The 24,827-nt window shown below is 47.7% G+C and overlaps 2 protein-coding genes across 2 annotated transcripts; both read right to left on the minus strand.

Annotated features, from left to right (window-relative positions):
* Positions 1-615: 615 nt before the first annotated feature.
* LOC126637988 (carbohydrate sulfotransferase 4-like) lies at positions 616-2,495 on the minus strand. The gene has a single exon (XM_050311576.1). It carries the CDS (start codon positions 2,384-2,386, stop codon positions 1,169-1,171), a length of 1,218 nt encoding a protein of 405 aa, XP_050167533.1. The 5' UTR covers positions 2,387-2,495; the 3' UTR covers positions 616-1,168.
* A 12,317-nt stretch (positions 2,496-14,812) lies between these two features.
* On the minus strand, positions 14,813-24,465 carry TAT (tyrosine aminotransferase). Its single transcript, XM_050311579.1, has 12 exons — positions 24,302-24,465; positions 22,494-22,736; positions 22,246-22,350; positions 21,413-21,480; positions 20,863-21,021; positions 20,558-20,696; positions 19,983-20,035; positions 19,471-19,623; positions 18,440-18,568; positions 17,925-18,008; positions 16,244-16,342; positions 14,813-15,481 (listed from the first exon to the last, which is right to left on the minus strand). The coding sequence occupies exons 2-12, from the start codon at positions 22,726-22,728 to the stop codon at positions 15,338-15,340; spliced, it is 1,368 nt and encodes a 455-aa protein (XP_050167536.1). The 5' UTR covers positions 22,729-22,736; positions 24,302-24,465; the 3' UTR covers positions 14,813-15,337.
* Positions 24,466-24,827: the final 362 nt, after the last annotated feature.

Raw genomic sequence — 24,827 nt, forward strand, 5'->3', positions numbered from 1 at the left:
AGATCCCCCATAATAACTCTATTATTTCCATAATAAAACATCCCACCCTTTGCAGGGATTAGAGGTTTAGCTGTAGGAATATAGATATCCACATTGCTAAGGTAGCAAGTGATCTGTAGATACGTGTTAAAGGGACTCCCCAATTTACATGTGGAATAGATGTTTAGGAAGAGGTATTTGTAGGCATTTCACTCCTCCCCAAGTCTGGTAACAAGTTTTTCTTCTTGTCTTCTAGAACACCGATAAAACCAGGTAAAAATAATTCTGTTGTTCTGGTTTGAGCTACATATTCCCATTGGAGGTGGGAGAATGGCATCTCCAATTGTGCCATGGGCTTCTTCAGTCCACTCCTATAAACCTATCTTCCCAGTTCCAGTATTTATACCAATGGAATCCGTGTCCTTACCTTGTCTTTAGGATCTCAGCCTTAGCATGAATTCCAGTCACACATGTGGACTGTGAGAACTCCCAACTATTCTCAGGTTTGAAAGCTAGAAGACAGAATTATTTCAGCTAAAAAAATAAATGGATTCATATAATCTCAGAAATGGATCCCCACATGCAAATCCAGGAGTTTTTATTTTCAAAAATAGTGGGTTTATTCCATTTTCCCATTATACAGTAAGTGAACACAAACATTTCCCCAACATTACCAGCAAGGCTGGATACCCAGACAAAGGAATGGAGCAAAAGGAAAACTAGGCTTGAAAACTCAAGTGTTCAAAAAAAAAGCATCTTTCCAGAAACCAAATGTTGATCATCCTTACATCTCTTCTGGTATTACATATCCCATGTGGCAGCACAGCAAATAATGTTCTCTCTATTCAGCTTCCTTTTATATTTCCTCTTCCTTTGCAGTGCAATTGCTCCGTGTGTTTTCCCCAGTACTTAACTGTGGTCTGTGGCAGGGTTGAGTTCTGATATCTAGTCCCACTGCTTTGCTATTCCATGTGCTCCAATCTAAACATAATTTGGAGAACAAACTCGCATTACTTCAGCCTTCATTGTGGCTGAATCTCCAGGGGCCTTAGAGCTTCTGAGAGCTCTCGTGAATGCAGTCAGGATTCCTATGTTACTTGTCCTTACATCCATGCACACGTCCTTACACTTCTATGCCTGCACCTCTGTCCTCTTTTGTTCTAGTGAACAGTTCTGCACTCTGCAGGCTTCAGAGAGTAGGTACAGACACCAGCTTTTCTGCCTTTAGACTTTGGTACTCAGAGGAGTTCTGGGCAAACAAAAGATCCAGTGACATATTCTTTTGCTCTTCTTCAGATTGAATGAGCCGGTAGCCCAGCAAGTCCATCGCATCCTTGCACACATTTTGCACTTTTTTAATTTTCTGGAAGGGAAGTGTCTTCCTCCAGGCCTGGGATACTCTCTGTGCATCTCTGGACTCAATTCCAAAGGCCCGTGCTCCGAGACCTTTCCCATGAGTGATGTTGTGCACCCACTTCTGTAGTTCTGGTGTGAAATGGAGTTCTGCAAACCTGTACATCTGCGCAGCCTTTGCCAGCGGGTCTCTGACAATGTCTTCGTAGCGAACCAGCAAGTATCGGTCTTTCAGGAAGCTGGGAGTGGCCTGACTGCCTGCCTTATAAATCTCAACATGACTTTTGCAAATTACTTGCATTGTGTTGTAGGGCATCATTTCACCCTTTGCCCCCCAAGACCCCATAATAATGTTACTGTCACGTTTCAGGTCTGCCACTGTTTTCTCGCGGGAACTGAACACAGCCCGGGGATCACGGACCAAGTGAATAATTTTGAGGTTGAGGGACGGATCATTGAGGAGGGGGTAAAGGACTTTCAGATCAAAGAACCGAACCTCCTTGATGGCAATGTGGCTGTAGGTTTTACAAGCTTCCTCCACCTTGCTGAATGGGTACTTGCTGCAGATCTTTTTGCAATTGCTTGCAGTGATTATGTCAGTGCGATTGAACAAGTCACAGGCAGGTGGGGAGCACAAGGCTCGGCTTGTCTCCCATAGAAATAAATCGGACTTTTTCTTCTGGCTAGACATGTAAGCATCAAACACAGACATGTCACACAGAAAGACCGACCGGACTAAGTCCCGCACTGCCATGTGTAAGACTTTGGCACTGTTCTGAGACATCTTAACCCAGACATGCCATGCGGGCTCCATCAGGTAGAAAACACTGGGGTGCTGGCTGAAGATTTGTCCAGTGAAGGAAGATCCTGATCGCCAGGAGGAGAGAATGAGGATGTGGACTGGAGAAGGTTTTTCTTCCAAGGGGGCATTGTTGTTACAGGGCAGGAAGTGGATGAGGAGGAAGAACAGAACTACCAGGATCAGGAGCAAGTGCACTCTTCTAGACTTCACCATGGTTGCAATGCATCTGCAGAGACGGAGGAAGTTCAGCATCACAGGATCACAAAGAAGGCAGGATGTGGTGCATCAGGCTCCTGTGAATTTCTCTGCAGGCACAGGGTTTTAGAAAGCTGTCACAATACCAGTGACAACCACTGCACAAGGCGTCTTTGGAAAGGACATAAGTTCTGCAGGGCTGGAGGTTTTCTGTAACAAAAACACAGCTTGTCAGTAAGTTAGTCTAATGTTGTCAGTAAGTGTTGTCTAAAGCTGTCCTAAAAGATATTGAAAAGCTTGTCTGCATTTTTATCAAAGTTTAAGAGCTAATTGAATGCATTGAAATAAGTCTGTACACACAAATGTGTACTTCATGTACACAAGCCCTGCAGACATGATCTGGGCAATTTTTATGAAGAAAAGTTGTTAAAAAAATCACTTTTTGTGGAGAATTCAACAGTTCCACACTGTTACTTTTAAATACCTGCTCTGATCATCATTTACAATTATTTTAATGCCAAAATGCCGTAAACATACAATACAGGTTTCAGTTTGGTTTGATTGTATTCTTTTTGAAATTTCGGGAAACATTTTTTGTCACCATAGGCAAAAACTCACATACCAAAGGAAGTAATTTGGCACTGTAATAAATCCAAGCAGAACAATATCTCCTCCACAGGCAGAGCATCATAAACAGTTTTGCTAAACAGGCCTACAGTGTAGGCAGGCTTAACTGCCTACCAGCCTTCTTCTTAGCCTAACTCCTTTTTAAAGACTGTCTCCTGCTACCCTTCTTTCCTACCCCACTCATTCCATAGGTCTTGAATGAGAAGAGGTACAATAGAATGTGCTAATTAAACTCAAAGTTCTGCCCAAAGCTGGCTCCTTGTTTCTCACACTGAACCTCTGTTTCAAAAAGTACATTAAAGCATGCTCTGCCAACTGCTCCTGTCTTGTGCGCTCTCCTTCCCTCCCCCAGCAGTGCCTGACTGTGCCTTGAATACAGAGGGGTGCTCACAGCACTGGCCATCCAGGGGGTCTGCCTTCTTGAGGCCCAGGTACCATGGGGTGCTCCCCATCACTCCCTGCCAGCCTGGCAGTTCAGCTGTGCCACAGCCGAGACAGACCCCTCTCGCCAGTGCAGCTGCTTTACATTTTCCAAGGTGAACCAACATTAAAAAACCTTGCTGGTTCTTAGTCATGGTCAGTCCTTCCAGGTACATCCACAGCCAGACAGGACAGAGAGAGCAGGGCCTTCAGGGCTGTGGGGCAAGATGGAAGTTCCTTGTGGACAGAGCGGCACCAGAGCTCAGGTCCAGCGTTGTACACTACTTTTGGGCGGCCCACGACTGCACGGGCCCATGCAGAGCAGCAGCCCCCCTACTAAAGCAGCAAAGGTATAATATGTGACCCAACCAGCCACAATGCAGACACTGCTTCCCTGCTACATGTGAGCCATGTCATGTTCTGGGTCCATGGTAATCATGGCTGCTCCCAGAGTTTTCCTAACCTCCTCCTTATGACCTGCCTCAATTTCCCTCTGCAGTGAAGCTTTTCAGACTAATTTGTGTGGAGGTGCCTCCTCCTATTATTTCAGTTCCTCTAGTACTGATGTTTTAGATTTTCAGGTACAGTTACTGCTGCTTACCAACTAGGAACTCATCTGTCCCTCCAACATACATGCATAAATTGACTTGTTTATCTAAACCATCTGCTGGGCATTGTTTTGATCTTAGAGTTTATAAGGCAGCAATTATAATTTCTCAGAGCCAGGACAATACCCAGCCAAATGGGTAAGCCTGGTTGTTGCCAGTAAGTGCTACCACAATATGAATTTTCCTTTGGTAATGTCTTGCAAGGGTGGGGCTGTGCATTAGTAAGGGCCCACATGCTTCTGGTCTCCTGGACAAGAAGCCCACTGATTTTTTTGGTTACACAAACGGCCTGTAGTGTTCAGGTCTGACCAGAAGCTGAATCAGGTTGCTATTTGGACCAACCCAGGAAGAGCTGCAAACAAAGAGTGTGTAAAAGTCAGTCACTTATCAACTTCCTCCTTGCAAATACAATGCAAGGAATACAGAAGTGTTTACCAAAAGTCCTGGCTTCCAAATTAACTTTGACAATATCACTTCAATCGGATTAATATTGTTACTCTAAGTCCTCACACAGTTCCTGGACCATAGCCAGAAGTTATTAATCAAGAAAACTGTTGAGCAGACATGCACACTGGCATGAAAATGCCTAGGCAGATTTAAAACCGCAGAAATAATTATTTCTTTGGGAACTTGCATGCAAATAGTCTGAGAATAGATTCAGGTTTTTTTAGGAAGAAAGGGCATGTTTTTGTCTTGAATCGAATCAGGGTGGGATAGCTTCACGTTTTAGACATTTGACAGAGTATGCAGGCCATTCCCTTGACTGTTCTTGGTAGAAATGACCTCATGTGAGGCCAGAGCCTCAATAGCCTCTTCACTCTTATACAAGAAATAGTGATGATCATTGCCCTGACAAATCTGTTCTACAGAGGGAAGAAGGACTGAAATGAGTTGTGTGCCTGGTGAAGTGGAATAGAGTAGCAGCAAAGAACAGTAGAAGTTCTATCATACCTTCCTAATATAAAAGAAATACTAATTACATAACCTTATTTTTCACCACTGTATCTCTGAATCAGGGCAGCTGGGACGTTTCTAAACTCAGGTCTCAAGCTTAACCACATTTTCCCTACAGCAAACATCCAGAGTCACCAGGGATTCAGTTAATTTCATTTCCAAAACTGAAAATATGAAGCTCTCATAGAGCTGCCGAGTAAAGATCAGCCCAGAGCGACTGAGACAATCTCAGCTGCAGAACAAAAAAAGACACATTGATGCTGTGTGCTGGCAGAGAGATGAGCCAGGATCTGGCTGAGAGAAGAAAGAATAGGAAGAATCTCAGGGTACGAAGGATGAAGCATAGGAACTACTGAAAAAAATGACAATCCAGTGTCACTTTGTTAGTCTCCCACAGCAAATGTATGAGAACACTAAGAATCCACAAAGATCCCAATCTGCCTGCCTGAGCAGCAAGAGTCTCAAAAAAAAAAAAAAAAAAAAAAAGTAGAGTTTTATGCTTTTCCAGAAAGACACAGGGACCTTGGAAAATCTTGATCCTGGCAAAGAGCAAGCATTACAGAAAGAAACAATCAGCCCAAGGGAAATATACCCATCAAACACGTTCTGAACATTGGGTGGCACGTCCCCAGGGTTTGTTGAATCTATGCACGCCTGGGGTGGGTGTGAGATAGCCCAAAATACCTCATGCTGTGCAGGCTGGTGACTAGTGCTCTGCCAGTCTGGGGGGAGTTCTCCAGACCTGTACACATTCCCCACTGCTGAAGTGGCAGCAGTATAGTGAAGAGGATCTGGTGCCAGGGAAGCTCCCAGCACTGGTCTTTGATGGCACTGATGGTTGCTCATAGTTTTTTCAAATGCTTCTTCAGTTTGTCCTGGTCATCTTCTGCAAAATTAGAAGTCATCTACCCACTCAGAGGAGAGCAGCTGGCAGGACAGTCACTAGTAGGAAAAGCTGAGTAAGGGTACTGAGAAGACAGTCTGTAGAAGCAGGAGCTACCCTCTAAATCAAGCCAACAGCTTCTGTCTGCAGGAAGAATTGTAGCAATTTGCTGGCATCTGTATGTTTGCAGTGTTTTACAAAAATAATCTCCCAGTTCAGGATGCTGAGCATAAGCAGTGACTACAGTCCTGGGCACAAGAGCATCCACACCAGATACCAAGAAATGGTTGAAAATCTCTCACCTTAGCAAGTCCTCCTGAAGCACCACCGGGCCTGATTCAAGCAAAGCTGCCCTCAAAGTTCATTGCTGTGATGCACAGCTCTCTAAGCAGTCACACGAACACTCTGCCTTCATGCTGGGCTCTCATCTACACGTGTTCCGAGCTCCTACCTACACCTGTGGCTGCTCCCTCCTGTCCCCTTCATTTGTGTACATCCCAGCTCTAAGAGTGACTGCTCTGCACTGCCCGCCTACTTTGATCAGCTCAGGCTAGAAAGGCTCCACCCTGCACTAAGCACAAAGCATCGAACTCCAGGGGCTCAGATGACCAGGCACTGCTAATAAAGGAGAAGGGCCAGAAAGTTCACGAAGGAGGCTGAGAAGCGCTTTTAAGCTAAGCCCTGTTGCAAGCAAAAGAGGTGGCTGTCTCTAAAAGGAGGAACAGGGACATCTATGGAGTGTCAGCAGTGCCACCAGGAGTGCAGAGACAAGGTGTATTTTCCTACCATTGCTCTGGTTGCTTGTCATATTGTCAGGAAATGCTAATTCACATAAAATCTTTTTGTCTCTTCTCTGTCTGTGCCTTGCTTGAATTAAACATTTGGGGGCTGGGAAAGAAAATTGTGTGAAAGAAGCTGTGGAAGGAGCAGCTGGACTTGGCCTGTTAATGATTCACAAAGGTGCTGGAGCTGCAGTGGGGCTGTGCTAGGTAAGGTAGTGGACCAGGGCAGCCACGGGGCTCAAGAGAAATGGTACTGTGTAGAGACAATTACTTTGGGTCATTCCTATTCCACATCTCATATTTTCTGTCACACAGTTTGGAGAGATGTAGACCTTCTCTTAATGGTGTCCCCTGTCCCCAGGGACATTACTGAGCTGCTCTCAGGGCAAGTGGAGTATAGGAGACAGCAGAAGCAAAAAATCTGGGCAAGGCTGGTGCTTCCAGGAGGGGAAACAACCCGAATGGGGCAGGTCCTGTTCCATTTCACTTGCTGCATTGCCAACACAAATGGTCAAGCCCTGGTAACCCTGGGCTGGGAAACAAGGTGAGAAGCTGGCAGTGGCCCAGGTAGGGCCCTGTAATGAACCATGCAATGATTTGTGAGACCTGAATTTCAGCTGTGTGTTCCCATGCCCTGCACTGACACTGTCCGTAGGAAGGATTTACCTGTAGGTCATGAAGTGTTGCAAAACCTTTGTAAAGGTCACACTACTTGAGTGGCTCTTCCTGAAGCATTTTCCTCCCTGGCCAACAGCTGCATGAGCAGAGATGTATCAGAATTTCTGTTCTGGCTGTGTGTAGTTTGCCTGAGGATGTGTCTGATGAGAGAACAAGGCATACCTGGAGCAGTGAAACCAGCTCAGCTGTATGGTTGGATTAACCCCATGCCCTGTGTTCTGCCATTGTCAAAAGCCAATGCCTAGGGAAGAGAACAAGAAACACATTTCCTCCCTACATGCTCTCTTGGCCTGAAGCCAGGGATGTGGATGACACAATTCACCTCTCTGAATGGAGATATCCAAAATAAACTAGCGAATGATGTCCGGACAGTTCCTGTTCCTTTTCTGTTGGCTGTGACAAGAGTGGAGGGTGATGCTTGCATAAACATAGAAGATGTCTAAACTCAGTTCAGATTAACCTTGTCTTTGCATTTGACAGCACCTAGATTTTTTATATTCACTTCTCCAATCTTGTTTTGAACTCAGATACTTTTGACATCAACAAGATGTCCTGGAAATAGGTGTATGCTTGGCTGCATGTTGTGAGAACTACTTCCCTCTGTTTTGAACCTACGTATAAAAACTGTTTTTGATATTATCACTTTTTTTTTTTTTTTAATCAAGAAAGACAATGAGTAATTTCTCCCTACCTGTAGTCCTCGAGCTATCCAAGATTTTAATATCTGCTCTTGTACACCCTGCAGAACAATTCATAGTAGGCTGACACCTAAAGCAGCTCATGGCGATCATGCTGTGGAAGTCTCTACATCTTTTAGGTAGGTGATGGGATGGTTCACATTTTCTGCATCCCAAAGGTTATTGATACCAGGGAGCTGCTGGAAGAGTCAGTGCTATAACTGCACTGGTGGATGCTTACCACAGAAAGATGTCTCCCTTTCAAAGCAGAGGGAGTTCACTTGCTTTTTAGCTGACACCACTAAAGCTGTAGAGGAAAGATGGAAATGTATGGCTGTGCAAGATTGAGTATGACAGAAAGCTGCAATGGCTGCTCACATAAAAGCTATGAATGTTCTCCTGTGCTGATTACTGGATTTGAGTACTGCTGTATCATTGTGTTTCAAATTGCACAGGGAAAACTCTGCTCCTTCCAGAAAAGAAACCTGACGGTAATTTGACAGGCTGGTGTGCTCCTGCACTGAAGTTGCTAAGGCCTTTTCCTTGTGTTAGAGATAAGTTTTAAAGCTATATTTTTATTTAGAAGCAGTTTGAGATAAATAGATGTGTTTGAATTGGCACATAAGTACCCAAAGTTGCAGTAGGCAAGAGCAAGGATAGTGGCTGATTCCCTCTCTCTCACCCTGAGTGCAGTTGCAGTATCATTTATTGTTTTCATTGTAATATAGCATTCTAATATCAAGCGGTGGGAGAACAGGAAAATGGGAAAACATGAATGAAAGAAAGAAAGAAGGTTGTGAAAATAAGGCTCTAAAAATGAGGTCACATCATACTTTACCAACACATTACAGAAAAGACAAAAAAAGTAAGAAAAAAAAGTATTTATTCTACTTTTGAATTAATTTCACTAGTCCACTTCTGCCTTCTTTACATACATAGGCAGTCTATAACCAGAAATCAGCAAGACACTGAATCCTAGAGCAGAACAGCTAGTTTAGGGTAGAGAGAAACAACTGCAATAAGCAGACCTGAAGCATTCATAAGCTCACACAGTGCACTGGAGTACAGAAGAACCAACTACCATGCTAGCACCAACTACTTCTGCCAGGTATCCAGGAAATAAGTCATTTAGACCTATTGACAGCACCTACTTGCTCTGGCAAAGCTTCAGGGAACACTAACCCAAGTCAAACGAGAGAACTGAAGACAATACATGACAGCACTGTGAGAGCCTGTGCCAGACAGCCAAACCATGAGGAAAATCCCAGTGCTGCTGCCCCCCAGGAAGCTCTCCCAGTACTGGGGACACAGGCTGAAGGCCACTATAGAAGAGATAACTATAACCTTCTTCTGACCAGTTTAACTTAGCTAGTTTTAGGTGCCTTCTAGTGACTGGAACCCTGCTGAGGCTGTGTCTTTCATGGCTATCATGTCAATAGCAAGACTTTGCCCATGCTGAGCCTTCCTTCTCCTGCAGAACTCCTCTGCCCTCTCACACTCTGGTTTGCAAAATCCCTCCCAGTCACCTCAAGTAAGTATTGTTTCCCATCCCACTGCTGCTGCCTCCTCTTACATCCACAGTGTTTCCCTGACTACTTCTCTGTCGCGGTCGAGGCGGGGAGGCGACATGGGTTTCAGGATACCAGCAGCTTTTTTTATTGCAACAGTGCAGCTACCTTTATACAGTTCTGGGGTGTCACATGTACACACAGCACTGGTTTACAACTATCATAACAACCTATTATTGGACATACAGCCACATGTCCTAACACCATAGGTTGACATTCCTCACAGAAAACCCACTGTGTCACAGTCCCCACTGTCCATGGTTAACCCTCTGCCAGGTGTAAGAAGTTCCATCTTCAGGATTTCAGCATACTGAGAGCCCAGAACCAGCTGGGCTCCCCAACAACTCCCCCTCTTTTGTATTATAGAAAATTGCCAGCATCAGCTAATACAGGGCCCTTGCACTAGTGACATGGCAATAGCAATAATACAATACAATTACACACATAGGCAAAGAATTAACCAGTCCTTCTTTCATCAGTCCACAAGAATGGTATTCCTTCTTCTCAGTGTTGAATGTCCATAAATGAGTTGTCCATGTAGCTTGTGTGTGTACAACAGGCAGGTAGAAAGCAGACTGTTGGAGGATAAGAATATTGCTCCTCAAAAGCTAGCTGAACAGACAAGTATCCTCCCCCCCCCTTTTTTTTTTTTCATTTTTTTAATTTTTCCTTTTTTAAAATTTTTTCTATTTTTCTCTTTTTTTTTTTTTCTCATATTATAATTGGTAGTTTTTGACTTAAAGTCTTTCAGTGCTTCAAAAAGCAGGTGTCAAGGAAGTTAATAATTCCATGACTCCCCTGAAAGCAACTTTAGAAGTCCTGGCATCCTTGATCTCTGCTCCAAATTAGCATTTTTGCAGGAGCAGGGCATCTAGCTTGATTCCATGTTTCTCTTTAGCAATAACTGCCACTCTGGATGACAGAGTCATCCTCTCTAGATAACATGGAACCTATTATACTCCGGTGGTTCACCTGTTCTAGACAGTTGTCTCCAAAATATCTGGACCGGGCCCCTGCGACTTTCTTGTCGCTTTTAAAATCTACACCGGAGTTCCCGCCTCCAACAGCTCTCTCGGAGCTGTCTCTCTCCATCCTTGTTCAGGACGTGAAAACCTTCTAGATTGCTTAAGGAGGTATTAATGTAAGTTACAAGCAGAGTAATAATAAAAGCGAAGCTAAACTGTACCTGAAATGCTGCCTTTGAGCAGCAGACTGCTGATAAACGGCAGTTGCCGGGATACCGAGATTTCGCAGGAGTCCGAGCCAAGCGGGGGAGGCGGCACACAGCAATTTACCTGCCCGGCAGCTGCGGGAGTAACGAAGGCAGGGTCGCTCGGAACAAAGAGCACTGCTGAGTCAGGGCACGTTTGGGGTGCGGTCTCAGCTGCTCCACGCACAGTCAGGGACGTCCCGTGATAGCGGGGGGACGCGAACCGGGCACGGAGCAGGGTAAAGAGCTGCGCACAGCCGAGATGTCAGGAGAGGGGCTACTCAGTTTACATACTGGCACACAGGTTGCGTACGCAGCCAGGCGGTGTCCGTGGGGCTGCAGCTGGAACGCGGAGCGAGATAACAGAATGCTCCAGGGGGAAGAGCGGGGCAGCCCTGCGGGAAGGCTGGGAGCGGAGCGAGATTACGAATGCTCCGAGGTAGAACGGGGCAGCGCGGCAGGAGGGTTGATAACGGACCGCTCAGTAACTTACGTAGCCGTGAAAAAGTCTCAGCAGCAGCGAAAAAGTTCTCAGTAGTAGCGAAAGGCAGCTCAGCAGCGTGCGATCTCTCGGGCTGAGAAGCAGTGAAACGGGGGGGTCAGCGGCCGTCTGATCCCTCCGGGTAGCAGCTTCCCGAGGTCCCGCCCGAGCGATTCTTCGTTCGCTTCTTGTCGTCAAGTTCTCTTCTATCTTCCTTCGCAATCACGTCGTGGGTTCACCGTACGTCGCGGTCGAGGCGGGGAGGCGACATGGGTTTCAGGATACCAGCAGCTTTTTTTATTGCAACAGTGCAGCTACCTTTATACAGTTCTGGGATGTCACATGTACACACAGCACTGGTTTACAACTATCATAAAAACTTATGATTGGACATACAGTCACATGTCCTAACACCATAGGTTGACATTCCTCACAGGAAACCCACTGTGTCACAGTCCCCACTGTCCGTGGTTAACCCTCTGCCAGGTGTAAGAAGTTCCATCTTCAGGATTTCAGCATACTGAGAGCCCAGAACCAGCTGGGCTCCCCAACGCTTCTCATCCTCATGGAAGTCTACCTGTGCTTCCCTTTGCTGCGTGTCTTGAGTGATGCCACCAGAGCAAGTCAGCTCCTTTGGCCTCTGACAGGCCTGCACAGCCTGGGAGAACAAGGTTACGTGCCAGCTATGTACAGAGAAGTGTTGCATGGACACCTTCCCCTGGGGTCCCACTCCCACACCATGCTCATGCCTTGCCTGACCTCCCAGGCGCCCTGGGACTCCACAGCCTTCGTATTCGTCCCCAGACTGACTCCTGCAACCATCCTGGGTCCAGATCAGTGCAAACCACATCTTCCCACTGCAGGTGTACAGAGTGGCTACATGCTGGCAGAGAGCAGACCAGTGCAGACAAGCTCTTGCAGCAAAAAGCCATGGCACCAAGACAGGAAGACCCTCAAGGACCCCTTTGCTCTACAGCCTTGTTGTAGTCAGCCAGGGCTGCTAGAAGAGGGAGTGAGTGAGGCCAGGGCTGCATTCAGGTTCCTAAGGCACCTGTGGGAGCTGATGGCCTCACTGCTGGCAGGTGTGATATGGCCCTGCATGCCAGCAGTGCTGAACCCTGCTGCCAGCCCCTTCGGAAGCTGAGGACTAGTATACCTCATCTGCATTGGCCCCTGAGCTGAGAAGTTCCTTCCTTTCCAAGAAGAGCACTAGGCACCAGATTGCCTCTCTGCCTACATCCCCATGTCTGGGGTAGGTCACTCACCTCCTAAACACAGCCAGTCCAGACAGCAGAGAAGAGCAGAAGCACACTGCAAGCCTGTGCCAGAGTGTACCACTGGTGCTCCCCAGCTAAGACAGGGAGCTTGGCTGTGGATCAGTGTGGGAGCTGGCAGAGGCAGGATGCAGGGACAAACACAAAACCACAGATGAATTACAGAGTAAATTTATTTCCACTACCTCACTAACCAGAGGATCCTCAAAGCAGTACCCAAAGGCAGAGGCACACAAACAGGGATACCAGCACTGTGGAGCCTGGTCCTTGCTCAAGGATCACCAAACCAGATCTTTTCACCTGTATATCAGAGCTTGTTGCAGGCTTAGTTTACCACTGAGATTTGATCTTAACACAGCAGAGCAGGAATCTCAAGCATGTTCAGTGGGGTGTTTCTCAGTCTATCACAGGCCTGTGTTATCTAAACACAGATGTACTACTCATCAAACACACAAGGCTAAACAACAACTAGTCCAATACATATGTTCTTCTACACCTCACCTCAGCTGCAAGTCACTTGAGTGTGTCTACAATTTTCCTCACCAATCTGCTGTTACTTTCCCACAGTCAGGTAGAAGGGCTCTCAGGGAGTTCTACTAAAGCCCTGCAGACCTTGTCTGAGCATCTGCAAAGAGCAGCTTCAGGGCAGTGTCTTGACTTCTTGCTTGGTCTCATTACTGAAGGGGCTTTCTTCAGCACAAAGCACCTCCAAACCCCAGCTTAGGCTAGTTTGTGTGGCTGGCAGGGTGCTCTAGGCTACACCCACACAGTGACGCAAAGCATCTGAGTATAATACCTGAAAAATGATACCAGCACATTTGTGGTTTAATGCTAGTTTGCTATTTCATCAGGGAAAACTTAGGTGTGGTCAAAAGGCAGTGTTATGTTTGCAAAATATGGCAAAAGAGGATGTGGCCTTGAGAAATCTAAATATACTGAATATTGCAAGGTATGGCTCCCTCAGCATCCCAGGCCAAATGCTACTGGGTCAAGAAAAAATAAAATCATGTTAATTATTGCAAAATATTTGCATGTTAACAGACATCTCTGAGGGAACTCTGAAAAAAACGGGGTTCCTGAAGGGAGAGTGATCTCAAATGAGCAGCTTTCTCTAAAAGCAGGATCTGTTCATTAGTAATGGGGATTAAAGCCACAGAACCTTAGATGCATGAAAAGTTCAAGGAAACACATGAAACTTGTCAGCTGTAGTAGGTGCAAGATGGTGTAACAATGTAGAAACATCACTCTGTAAAGGTCTCCTGGCCCAGCAGACCAGGAGAAATCTCTAATGCTCACCCATAGTCCCAGCTTCCCTCTCTTTTTGTTCTGTGATTGCTTTCTTTGAAGTGAAAAGATGTAGCATGGACACTCAGCTGACGTGTCAAAGACCTTTTCATACACTGCTATCTTTCTCATATAGATACCTCCCCTCTAATGGACTACTGGTACCCAGATTTTGTATTAGGCAAGGTAAGGGGAGACTGTGAGATGCCTACAGAACCTGTCAGGTCTGGCAGTGTGTAATCTAGAGCTAGCTCACTTTTCCTGTCACTAGTGAGGCAGGGTTGACCCGTGGATCCCAAGTCTGCAGGAGGACAGGTGAGCAGAGCTGGAGGGGACGACGTGAGGCTCTGTGCAGCTTTCCTCCTCAGTCAGTTCCAGAAGTGGCTCCCGGGCAGCTCACCAGGACGTGTGCTCTGGTGGCTGTTATCACCTCCTCTTGTTTCCACCAAACGAACAGATATCAGGCCACTATTTCCTTATTACTCTATGGAGCTGATGTATTCAGCAATCAATAACCCTGGCCCCACTGGCATGTCACAAAAACCCCATACAATATGCACCATGGGGCACCGCCCTATGATTCACCGCTGCAGCAGAAAATGTGTGGCTGCCCCAGCCCTGAGTGCTTAGGCACCAGTACCCTGCATGGCTGGCTTGGTCCCAGGAGCAGCTGCCTCCCCACAGCAGTTGCCACCAGCACCCGCTGCTCTGTTGGGGTCCATGGTAGGAGGGCTGTGAGGGCCAAGGAGCAGGTGCAGACAGGACCGTTCTCTGTGGAGCAGCCAGGCTGCCACAGAGAGCTGCCCTGGCTCCAGTCTGTGTCAATCTTGCAGGGCCCATCCTGCCTCCAGGCCTGATGGGTTCCTTTGGGGATCTGAGGCACTCTCACCCTGTCTGTGCTGTCACACCGGACAGCTCTGGGCAGCCAGCCACAAGGTGGGGACAGACCCTGGGGCACTGCAGCCCCATGGGGCCAGCAAGGGTGACACACACAGTGACAGAGCTTGACCTGGCACAGCAGGAGCACAGTGCAGGAATGACATGTCAGAATCTTTATTAATAAAAAAAGTTACAATAACTTACTCCCTTTGTCACACAAAGGGCTCAGTATAAAGAGCTCTGGCCTCCTAAGGTAACACAAGTAAGTGAGAGGTGGGTACTTTTCTCTTATCCTCTGAGACAGTGGCCCCTAGGGTAAGCATGGCCAGCACAGGAGTCACAGGCCAACGGAGCCTTTGCCACAGGGCCTGGCCCAGGAACAGCCTTCTGCCCCTGCCTGCAGCTGGTTCACAGGCAGCACAGACCAACACAGGGTACAGATGCTGACTATATGGAGACCAGGGGGACTGGATGCGAGAGGGTGTGCAGGCTGTAGTGGAGGAAAAGAGGAAGTGGTGTCTTCTTCCCATAGTGCTGAGGGGTCTCTGGAGCACAAAAATTGACACAGCAAGACAGTGGCTCTTGCAGGCAGAGGGATGTGGGGCTGGCTGGAAGCAGCTCTGCCTGCCTGGCTGCTGCCTCACACAAGGTCTAGCCCGACAGAGGCAGGAGGCCAGTTGTGGCTACTTGTCACACTCCAGATCCTGGGCCCCCTCAGCACCCTGGTAGTGCATCTCACAGAACTCCTGAATGCGACTGCAGGCCTCCAAGATCATCTCCGCAGGCACGGTGATCACCACTCGGAAGAAGTTTGGGTACTCAAAGCACTGAAAGAAGAAAAGATGAAGCTGGGTGATGATTACCTAGGATAGTGCTGTAGTTTCAGAGCCCTGCCCTGGGGCCATGTGCTGCATCAGCAAGTGCAAATGGTTAGTGTAGGACAGCAGGGCTGGGCTCTTGCTCCCTTAGACTGTTTTTTTTTTTTTTGTTTGAAGCAAATCTCCCATCTCCATCTGTGTAGACATGACGCTGTGAGGGTGACAGGCCCAAGAACTCTCTGTGTGGACTATGCAGGCCCAGGGAAAGGACTGGGAGGAGTTAGTGAAGGAGCAGGCTGGAGAATATTTTAGGCCTTGTCCATATCTCATATTGGAAATGGAGCTGGAAGAAGGTGAACACAGGGCACAGACCTTCTCAGCCTTCCTTGGGACTACAGGGGCAGGGGGCTGGAAACAGGCTGAGGAAAAGAACATAGGTGGGAGCAGCCCCAGGTCTCTGAAGGAGCACCTTCAGCAAGAAGGTGTGGCAGTACACGGAGTTCAGAGATACAACTCTGCCAACTTGAGCAATACAGGGAAAGCCTGGAACTGGAAAGATGCTGGCAGCCTGACTGAGGGCTGTTAGTGAGCCAGAGACTGCCACACACAGCACCTGGAGCAGAAAGTCAGCTCATACACACTGTTGTAGACCATGGACACCGCACACACAACTCCCAGCCTGCCCTCAGAGCTCAGGGATGCGAAGCCCTGCAGCTTCTCCTGCCATGCTTTGGCCCTGCAGCTCCCTGGGGCTCTCAGCGTGAGGCTCACCGTGGCTGGCAGGCAGAACACAGACTGCTCCAAGATGAGCCGCTCAGTGAACTCCACATCATTTTCAAACTCCGGGAAATGCTCCATCTCTATCTCAACCTGCAGCAGAGGGATATAACATGGCAATCGAGGGCACCAAAACTATCTGCAGTGTCCTTGTTTACACACATGGTCCAACAGCTTCCCAGTCAAGTGCCGCTGTCTGCCCGCTGTCTGCCCTCAATTTTTTGGGCTGACTTGAATGTAAGATACAAACAGAAACATATTAATGAAAACTGGGCTTCTCAAGAAGCCTTCATTAACTACCTAAAGCTGGAATTTCAGTTAAGCACAACTTCAGTAAAAAGTACCTGATGGCATAGATACAGTAACCAATTAGAAATGAAAAGGAGTAAATAAAACACTGAAGAAGAGGTTGGTAGAGAACTTAATATGCATTAATAATTCTGTCATGCAAGAAATCCATATGGTAAGAAAAAGACAAACTAATGCCCTAGTTAAAAAAAAAAAAAGATAGCAAGGTATATAATATCATGAGCAAAATAAATCCTTGTAGAATGATATGAAAAATTTAAAATAACATGAAAATGCAAAAATCTTCAATAAATATTTCTGTTCTGTATTTGTAAAGAAGGCAGCTGTCCATCTGTCACTTAAAGACAGTACTATTCTGGCCATTCACTTATAGAATTCTAGAATAATTTGGATTGGATGGGACATTAAAGCTCATCTAGTTCCAACCCCTCCACCATGGGCGGGGCTGCCATCCACTGCTGGATCAGATTGCTCAGGGCCCCATCCAGCCTGACCTTTATAAACAAAAATCATTTTAAACATCTCATGAAAATATTGTTAAACACATAATTTGAGAAATAATTTGCATGCAGAAGTTCTGAAAGAGTTGGTAGGGAAAAATACACCAGATGATCTAGTTTGAAAATAAATGTTCAGCTACTGCAGAAATACAGTAGGTGTGAAAGAATCTTAGAGCTGTGCCTCTACACAAAGAGCATAAGCAGAATGACATTTGTAGCTCTGGGTAAAATTGGAAACAAGTCCACTGATAAGGATTCTCTATAGAACATGAGTGAGACTGATATTGCAATATTCCCCAGTTCTAAACCCACATTTTAAGATCTGATGAAAAACTGGAGACACTATGAGATAAAAAAAAAATAAAAGATTCAAAATATGTTTAAGTGTCCTAAATGTCTCAATTGAGCTTGATGAGAAGAAAAAGGAAATTTCAGCATATTATAAAAAGTTAAACAGGCATGGAAAAAGGCAGAAAAAGAGGTAACACCATAAGCAGAAGACAACACAGGATACTATGAAGGCTACCTCTACAGGAGGTATGAAAATCTGCCTTGTAGTGTAGGGGCTTCCCATTGCCACCTGGCTTCAATCCAGGTAAAACAAAAATCTTGCCAGTACGAGTCATGGAGATCTGTGCAGGAGCAGGGAGATGAACTGTACTGGCCTCTGCTCTGTGAGCAGTGAACAGCATATCATGGCTTTCTTAAGTGACCTGGGGATGCATCTACTGCAGAGGGCAATGTGGAAATGCACAATAAGGGAGATCTGGTGCCAAGTACCAATCTGAAAAATTGACAAGCACTGGTAGTGAGACCCATTGTGAGTGTTGGTGGTCAGGAAAAGGCACATCACTTTCCTCACTTACCATGAGGTACATGGCTCCGGAGGGCCGGACAGGCCGAAGGCCAGGGATAGCTGATAAGGCAGCATAACAAAGGTCAGCATTGGACTGAAAAGCAAAAAGGAGAAATTTCAAAACAGGTGAAATTCCAGGAAGCAGCTCAGCAAATGGAAGCCAAGCTCTGAAATGGGACTATAAGCAGGTTTGCCTACTGCAAACAAAGGCACAGCAAATGCAAACACCATAGGAGATCATGGCCTTGAGCACAGCAGGTGTTATTGAGCTGAGCTCAGCAAGCCAGTGCCAAATACTCCATCTGTCCCCTGGGCCAGCAACTCCAGCTGCAGGACTGGGCTGCCTGAAATTTATGCCAGTCAATGTTTCTGCCCGAGTTACAATGTCTCCTGATGGAGTTTGATTTGTTGGGGTCTCCTAGTCACAGACAAAACTGCGCCTTGAGGTGGGGTGGGGAAGGATGATGAGCTAGAGATACGACTCCCTCGTGAATGTTCGTGAACAAACCTTGCTGCTCTGTTTACCTTGAGGATGCTTAGGGTGTTGTGGTAGAACTCAGGTGGTGTTCGGCGCAAGATACGCTCCAGTGCTCCTTGGACAAGGGTACAGGGTCCTAGGATCCTTTGACTCAGTCTTACAAGGCCATCCCTGATCTGAGAAAACATCATGACACTTATAGCTCAGATGATGCTTCCCTTAAGGAGAGGAAACTTCAAGGCCCACTTTCTGTATTTCTACAGCTGTTCACACCCCTCTCTTCAGTGAGCATACAGAGCACTAAAGAACCCTTGCTTGGCTATATGCCACGTTTTGCAGACTATTTACAGTGCCATGCTCTGTTCCTCCTTTGCAGATTGTAACACCAACAGAGAAAACCTTTGGAGCTTCCCAATTTGACTCAAACCAGGCTGAAATACAGAGAATACAAATAAAGCCAGAGCTGTTCCAAATACCACTTTGCATTTCCCTTAGTTTTGGGCCCACACATTTTCAAAACCAGGTAAGGACAATCAACATTAGCTTTTCTGCTCACTCATTTGGTCCTCTCTTCTCCCTCTTCCTCTGCAGAGAGCCTTCTAGGTGGAAAGGTCACTGCAGTAGATGGTTGTTCTTGTAACACAGCTGAAAAATAGCCAGATAAGGCACTGGCAGCACTGCAGGGTGCATGTGTTTACTTTTAAGAGAAACCATGTAAGAGCACATAGACATCACACATGGACTCCACACACTGGATAAGTTACGGAATACTTTCAGTGCATATTGGAGCTATTTGAGAAGAGAATTTAGATGTACAAGAAAAGGACAAGGCATGTATTAAGGGACAGCAGAAACAAGGAGTGTGATACAGTGTAGATGTGTTTGGAAGACCGTGTCTGGAAGCAGATGGAGTAAGGAAGGGGCACAAAGAGCCTGGAGGTGCATAAACGTATGTAAGATCAATTCAGCGTGAGAGCAAAAGAGCAGTACCTGCCTGTATCAGTTAAAGACCTGTTGATCCATACACTGAAGACTCTGCAAGTGTGTTGCCATGACAGCAACACTCAGCGGTTCTCACCTCATTACCAAAGATGTCTCTCCTGTCGTGAATTAGGATCCAGCCCATCCGCCAGCCAGGTACGAGCCACCGCTTTGCCAAGCCACCACAGGATAAGATTGGCACATTGGTGCTGAGAGTTGCAATGGGTTCATACTTGCAATCAGCAAACACCTGTGACAGAAGACTGTGTTAGGGTTGTGCCTGCCTCTTATTGTGAGAACTGTTGGGGTGTGCATGAGACTTAATAAGAAGGGACGCAGGGAAGTGATGGGAAATCGATGCTGAAAGCTCACAGCTTCAAGGTATGAACATCGGAAGTGCACTCACAGGCAAGCAGTTTGGGAAGAGGAAAGGAGCTGGACATGAGAGGAAGCCCCAGGACTGTGTACCAAAGGACTGGGAGCTCCAGGCATGGACCCAGGCATAGGGGAGTGGAGCTGTCCCTCAGCTCTGGGAACCTGGCTGTCATGGCCAAGGTGCATCAAAAAGGACAGGCAGTACTGGGGGTGAGGACTGCAGCTGACACTCACCATGTCTCCGTAGATCTCGTCAGCAAGGATGGGTACACACTGTCTTGATGCCACTGTGGGAGAGAGGACATTCAGCTTGGCCACTCTGCATCCTCCATGGGAACAGACTTGACCTTTTCCACAGGGCCTGGCAGGGCTCTGAGGGAAGCCCTGTCCCAGGGCAGAGAGTTCCTATCTTCCTCCTATAGACTGTTCATTCAGAAAGCTCGACTATTGGAGATCCCTGTCCTGACTGAGCCTAGTGCTGCTCCAGTCTGTGGGAACTGGCAGCACAGCCCTCCCTCTGTCAGGCCAGGGCTCAGGAAGTACAGGACTCCTGTGAACACTCTCTCTGCAGAGCCAGAGTGGAGAAATGAGCAGTCCAAGCCACACAGAGCTTTTGAGGAAGACACACACTCTGCATGTTCTTGAGAAGACAAAACCCTCACACAGAGCAGGCCTTGATTCCTGAGGTGGAGTCAGTCATGAGGAGAATAGCAAAGCCCTGGGCCACGGTATTGCAGTGATTGAGACATGGGCAATGTGGGCAGACAGGGGACTGTAACCATGACCCAGATACACCCAGACAGGCTCACCTGCCAGGATCTCCTGGAGATGTCTCTTGCTGAACAGAGAGCCACAGGGGTTCGATGGGTTGTTCACAATGAGGCAAGCTGTTTTCTCATCCACCAGAGACTCCAAGTGCTCCAAATCAATTTCCCAGGCCTTCTCTGGCTAGTGAAGTAAAGAGAAGGGGAAGTAACAGCTGAGGAACTTGACTTGCCACATTGGGTGAGGTGTGCCAGGGCACTCAGGGTTATTCACATCCCCTGGCAGGGCCAGGATATTTCTGAGAGGCAAAAATGTCAGGGCTGTCCCTTCCAGTCCTGCCACCACTTACCAAGAGGTTGTAGAGTTTGACCTCAATCCCCATAGACAATGCCAGAGTCTTGTAGAGGGAGAAGCCAGGCCGTGGCACCAGGATGTTCTGGCCTGGGTTGGCCAGCACTGCCAAGGCAAGCTCTATGGCCTGGCTGCAGCCACTCGTTAAGATGACGTCCTGCAAAGAGCACAGAGAGGGGTCAGTGGGAAGCACAGCCACTCTGAAGTGCTCCAGACATGTGGGAGTGACATAACACCCAGGCTCGGCTCTGACACGTAGAGCTTCTCAGCCAAAAAGGCAGCACCAGAGCCTGACTGAAAGCATGAAACCTTCAACAGCTGGAAAGCCCAGCCTCCTCCTCAGGAGAATGGAGGTGAAGGCCTCAGGGAAGGGATGAGAGCAGCAAGAGGCCACCTTTGGGCAAGGTCATCAAAGCCTTCAGTCGCATAGCTGGGCACTGGGACAGGGAGGGAGAGCTGAGGCAAGGCTCCCATGCCTTGTGGTCTGGGCACAGGCAGCAGCACCCTGCCTGCACTGTGATGGGAGCACCTTAGCTGAGCACCAGTACCTGGGCCTTCAGTGGTGCCTCTGGGCAGTTGTAGTACGCAGCCACAGCTTCCCGGCAGGACTGGTAGCCTGAGGAAAGAGAAGTCAAACATGGAAGGAAGGTTTTTACAGACCGTTTCTTCTTCTCACCCATTTGGTGGTGTCCCAGGGTGGCAGAGACTGTCCTGCTTTAGGTCAAGAAGGATGAAACCCCAAGGCTGGGCCAGGATGGCCAAGAGCAGGGACAGACCTCAGGCAGGGAGGCAGGCTCTGGCTCCAGCATGTCCTGGGTACAGAACTGACAGGAGCAGTGTGGAGGGTAACCAGGGAGTTTTCTGAGCCAGAAGAAAGCCGAGTGCGATGACATGGCCTTCACTGTTTAGTGATGGCACTGGGGCAGCCCTCCCTGTCACCACATGAGGGGGGTGAGGCAGGCATGATCTGTACTCTGCACACACTTCTGGCACAAGCTGCAAACAAGGCTCATGTTGTTGGTGAAGTCAGGGAGCCCAAGGGGAGTCCTGGATCAAGGCAGATCAGAAAGGAGATTGGCTGCAACCCACAGCAGGGACATACAGTTCCAAGCTCTTCTGAGTGCTTGAAACCCTGCTTGCTGCAATGGCTGGGGCAGCAAACACGGCTTCTGCAGGAGCTTTGGGCCTCAAAGAGCTCAGGCAGGAAAGAGCACTCAGGTGTATCTGGGGGATACACATATTGTGTGTTCATGTCACTGCTGGTGAGGACAGCTGCAGGGTGCCAAGGGAAAGATGTCTGTGGACTCTGTATATGTGCTGTGGGGTAGGAGCTGGCACATGCCTTCATCCAACTCTCACAGGATGAACTTTGTCAACTTACCAACAGATGGAGCATAACCGTTGCACTGTCCCGAGTCCAAAACCTCCTTCACAGCCCGTGTGACCTCATCGTTTGTGGGAAGGTTTCCAAAGACCGTTGGGTCTCCTTTTCAAAGATTGAAAAAATAGTAAAGTTTTCACAATCTGTGACATGCACAGATCTGGCCTTTGTGCTTCAGAGCCCTGCAATCTGCCAGCCACACAGTTGACCCCAATACCCAGAGGCTTCAGCCACAGGACTGTGCTCACCTAAGGACAAAGAGATCATAGTTTTCTTTGGGTTGGGTTCCACCTTCATGCTGTCCACAATGGCTCGGACAGGATTGAAAGTCTTCTTTGACATTTCAGAAGCCCTGACAGCCCATCTTGGCTTCCGGCCCTTTGCCTTCCCTGGTGATATGTTGTTCCCAGCACTCTTGAGATGAACATCTCGCATAGGGGCATGGTCTCCATGGCCATTCACTTGGATCAGGTACGAGTCCATCCTGAGAACTGTCAGTGCAAAGTGAATTTCCTGGGCTTAGTTAACTCATGTCAAACAAGGAATCTGTCCATTTGAGGACCCTACCTACTGCCTATGGGCAAAGCAGCAGCAGCCAGTAGGGCTGTATTTTCACTTCCAGAATGCAGTGAAACCCCACGCGTAAGTGAGAGCACAATACAGTGGGAAAGATAAATGCAATTCTCTGTGCCAGCTGCACCACTGCCCAGCATGGACCTGCTGTGCTGAGAAGGAGTAGGCTCCACTAAAGCCAGCAGCCAAGAGTTAGCAGTACACTGTTGTCACTGCTTGACTGCAGGTTCAATATTCCACTGACAGAAGGACCAGGTCACCCCCTTCCTCCCCTTAGCTATCAACTTGCACACCTCAAGCTGCAACCACTAGGACTGGCCCACTATGTGTGTTCGCATTCAGAATGTTCCTCCAGTCTACAGACAGAAATACAACACTGTAAATCAAGTCTCAGCTGCCAAAAATGTAGTTCCTGTACAGTGCTATCAGGATGCACTGGATTGTGGCAAGGTAGAGGTTAGACACTTGCCTCTGTCAGCAGAGAACAGTCCAGCCCAGAGTGCCTAGCTCAAAAGGCAGTGCTTAGAAAATGGAGCAAGACTGGTATGGCCAAGAGGGAAATCCAGGAGGCAGAACTGCCCCAAGGAAAGGGCCTGTAGTCCCACCTGAGGCTGGGTAACAAGCAAGGCACAGCAGAGGAGCAGCTGCCTTTGAGGCCCTAAAATGAGTAGAAAAGTGACTTACACACCCCAGAGCACGAGCTACACCCAGGCAGGAAAAGCCTTACTTACAAACTGCTGACAACTCACAGCTTTCCACCTGCAGATGGGGGACAGGGCTCAGAGCAGGCAGAGACCTCCTGAGACACCAAGTCCATTCTTGCTGATACTACCACACTGCCTCGTAATCCTGCCACAAACTGCTTCTGCTTTCTGTACTGTCCTATTTCTCTGCTCCACAGAAAGGTAATTCACTGAGCAGTGGCCTTTTCCTGAGGGTAGTTATTTAGCCCCACACTTGTAGATATGCACAACACAGCTTCCCTTTCCTTGTTGCAGACACTGAGCCAGAAGGGTTGTAGTGGCTCAGGCAGGATTTGCTATCTGAACAAATTTCTCACTGTTTCAATCAAATTTGCACCTTGAGATGCCCCATCCTGCTGCAGTTGCTCTACCTTATTAAGTGCCTTATTAGGCTGCTTACAGCAACTCAGGCTGAGCTGACAGGGTCACAAAGCAAGACTTCGGCTTTCCTGTAGCTAATACCTTCTAGGTTAGAAGAAAGGCAGCTGAAGAAACATACAGCAGGTCTGCATAAAAAATTGAGCTTAGAAATGAGCCATACGTCTCAGCTCAGCAGCAGGGCTGAGTCCCAAATGCACAGTCTATCCCAGCAGAGAACATCACACCACCCTGCAACATAGTTCTCCCAAAAAGAGGAGCTGCAGACACAGGCACAATGGATGCCTTCAAGGTAGGCAGCCAGGAAAGATGTCCCAACTTCTCCCCTAAAAGAAGCAAGGTACCAGAGCATAGCACTTTACCTTCTACAGCACAGACAGGGAGACACCAACAAGCTTGGGGGTCCAGTCCCTAGTTTTTATCCAGGACAATCCCCTTGAGAGGAAAGTCCTGCGAATTCTTGCCCATGAAATAATCCCCAAAACTGGGCGTTGAGACCAAATCGTTTAGCCATTGGCTCACAGAGAGGGCTGCTCTCCCCACCCAAAAATGACCTCTCCTCCCCTTTGCAACTGTCCTCACTCCAAACACCTGGAACATGCCTCTGCATTATTAACTCTTTCTGAGGGTGGCCTACAGGACACAGCTTGGCTTCCCGGAGCACCTGGACTGCCACCCTTTGGCACCACTTCCCTCAGTCCGCAAGGACTGCTGGGGGCAAATCTGCAGAGTCCAGTATTCCAGTGCTAGCACCTTGTAATTCACTGAGAGTGGATTGATGGACCATAAGGCCTGAGGAAGCCATCAGTCTGTCCTGATCTCAAAGCCCTGGGCTCTAAATGCATCAGCTGAGGAAGGCCAGTTTGTTACTTCATTACAATCAGGAGA

Source organism: Myiozetetes cayanensis, unplaced genomic scaffold (genome assembly GCF_022539395.1).
Source record: "Myiozetetes cayanensis isolate MyiCay16 unplaced genomic scaffold, myiCay2020 scf16, whole genome shotgun sequence".
NCBI lineage: Eukaryota > Metazoa > Chordata > Aves > Passeriformes > Tyrannidae > Myiozetetes > Myiozetetes cayanensis.

What these genes read in the sequence shown, in the direction of transcription:
- LOC126637988 (XM_050311576.1), bottom strand. Translation starts at nt 2,386, where the DNA reads ATGCTGAACTTCCTCCGTCTCTGCAGATGCATTGCAACCATGGTGAAG.
- TAT (XM_050311579.1), bottom strand. Translation starts at nt 22,728, where the DNA reads ATGGACTCGTACCTGATCCAAGTGAATGGCCATGGAGACCATGCCCCT. An exon ending in GAGACATCTTTGGTAATGAG is followed by an intron (nt 18,569 to 19,470) that starts GTGAGAACCGCT and finishes ATGTTTTCTCAG; the next exon opens with ATCAGGGATGGCCTTGTAAG. An exon ending in CCGGAGCCATGTACCTCATG is followed by an intron (nt 16,343 to 17,924) that starts GTAAGTGAGGAA and finishes CCTCTGCTGCAG; the next exon opens with GTTGAGATAGAGATGGAGCA.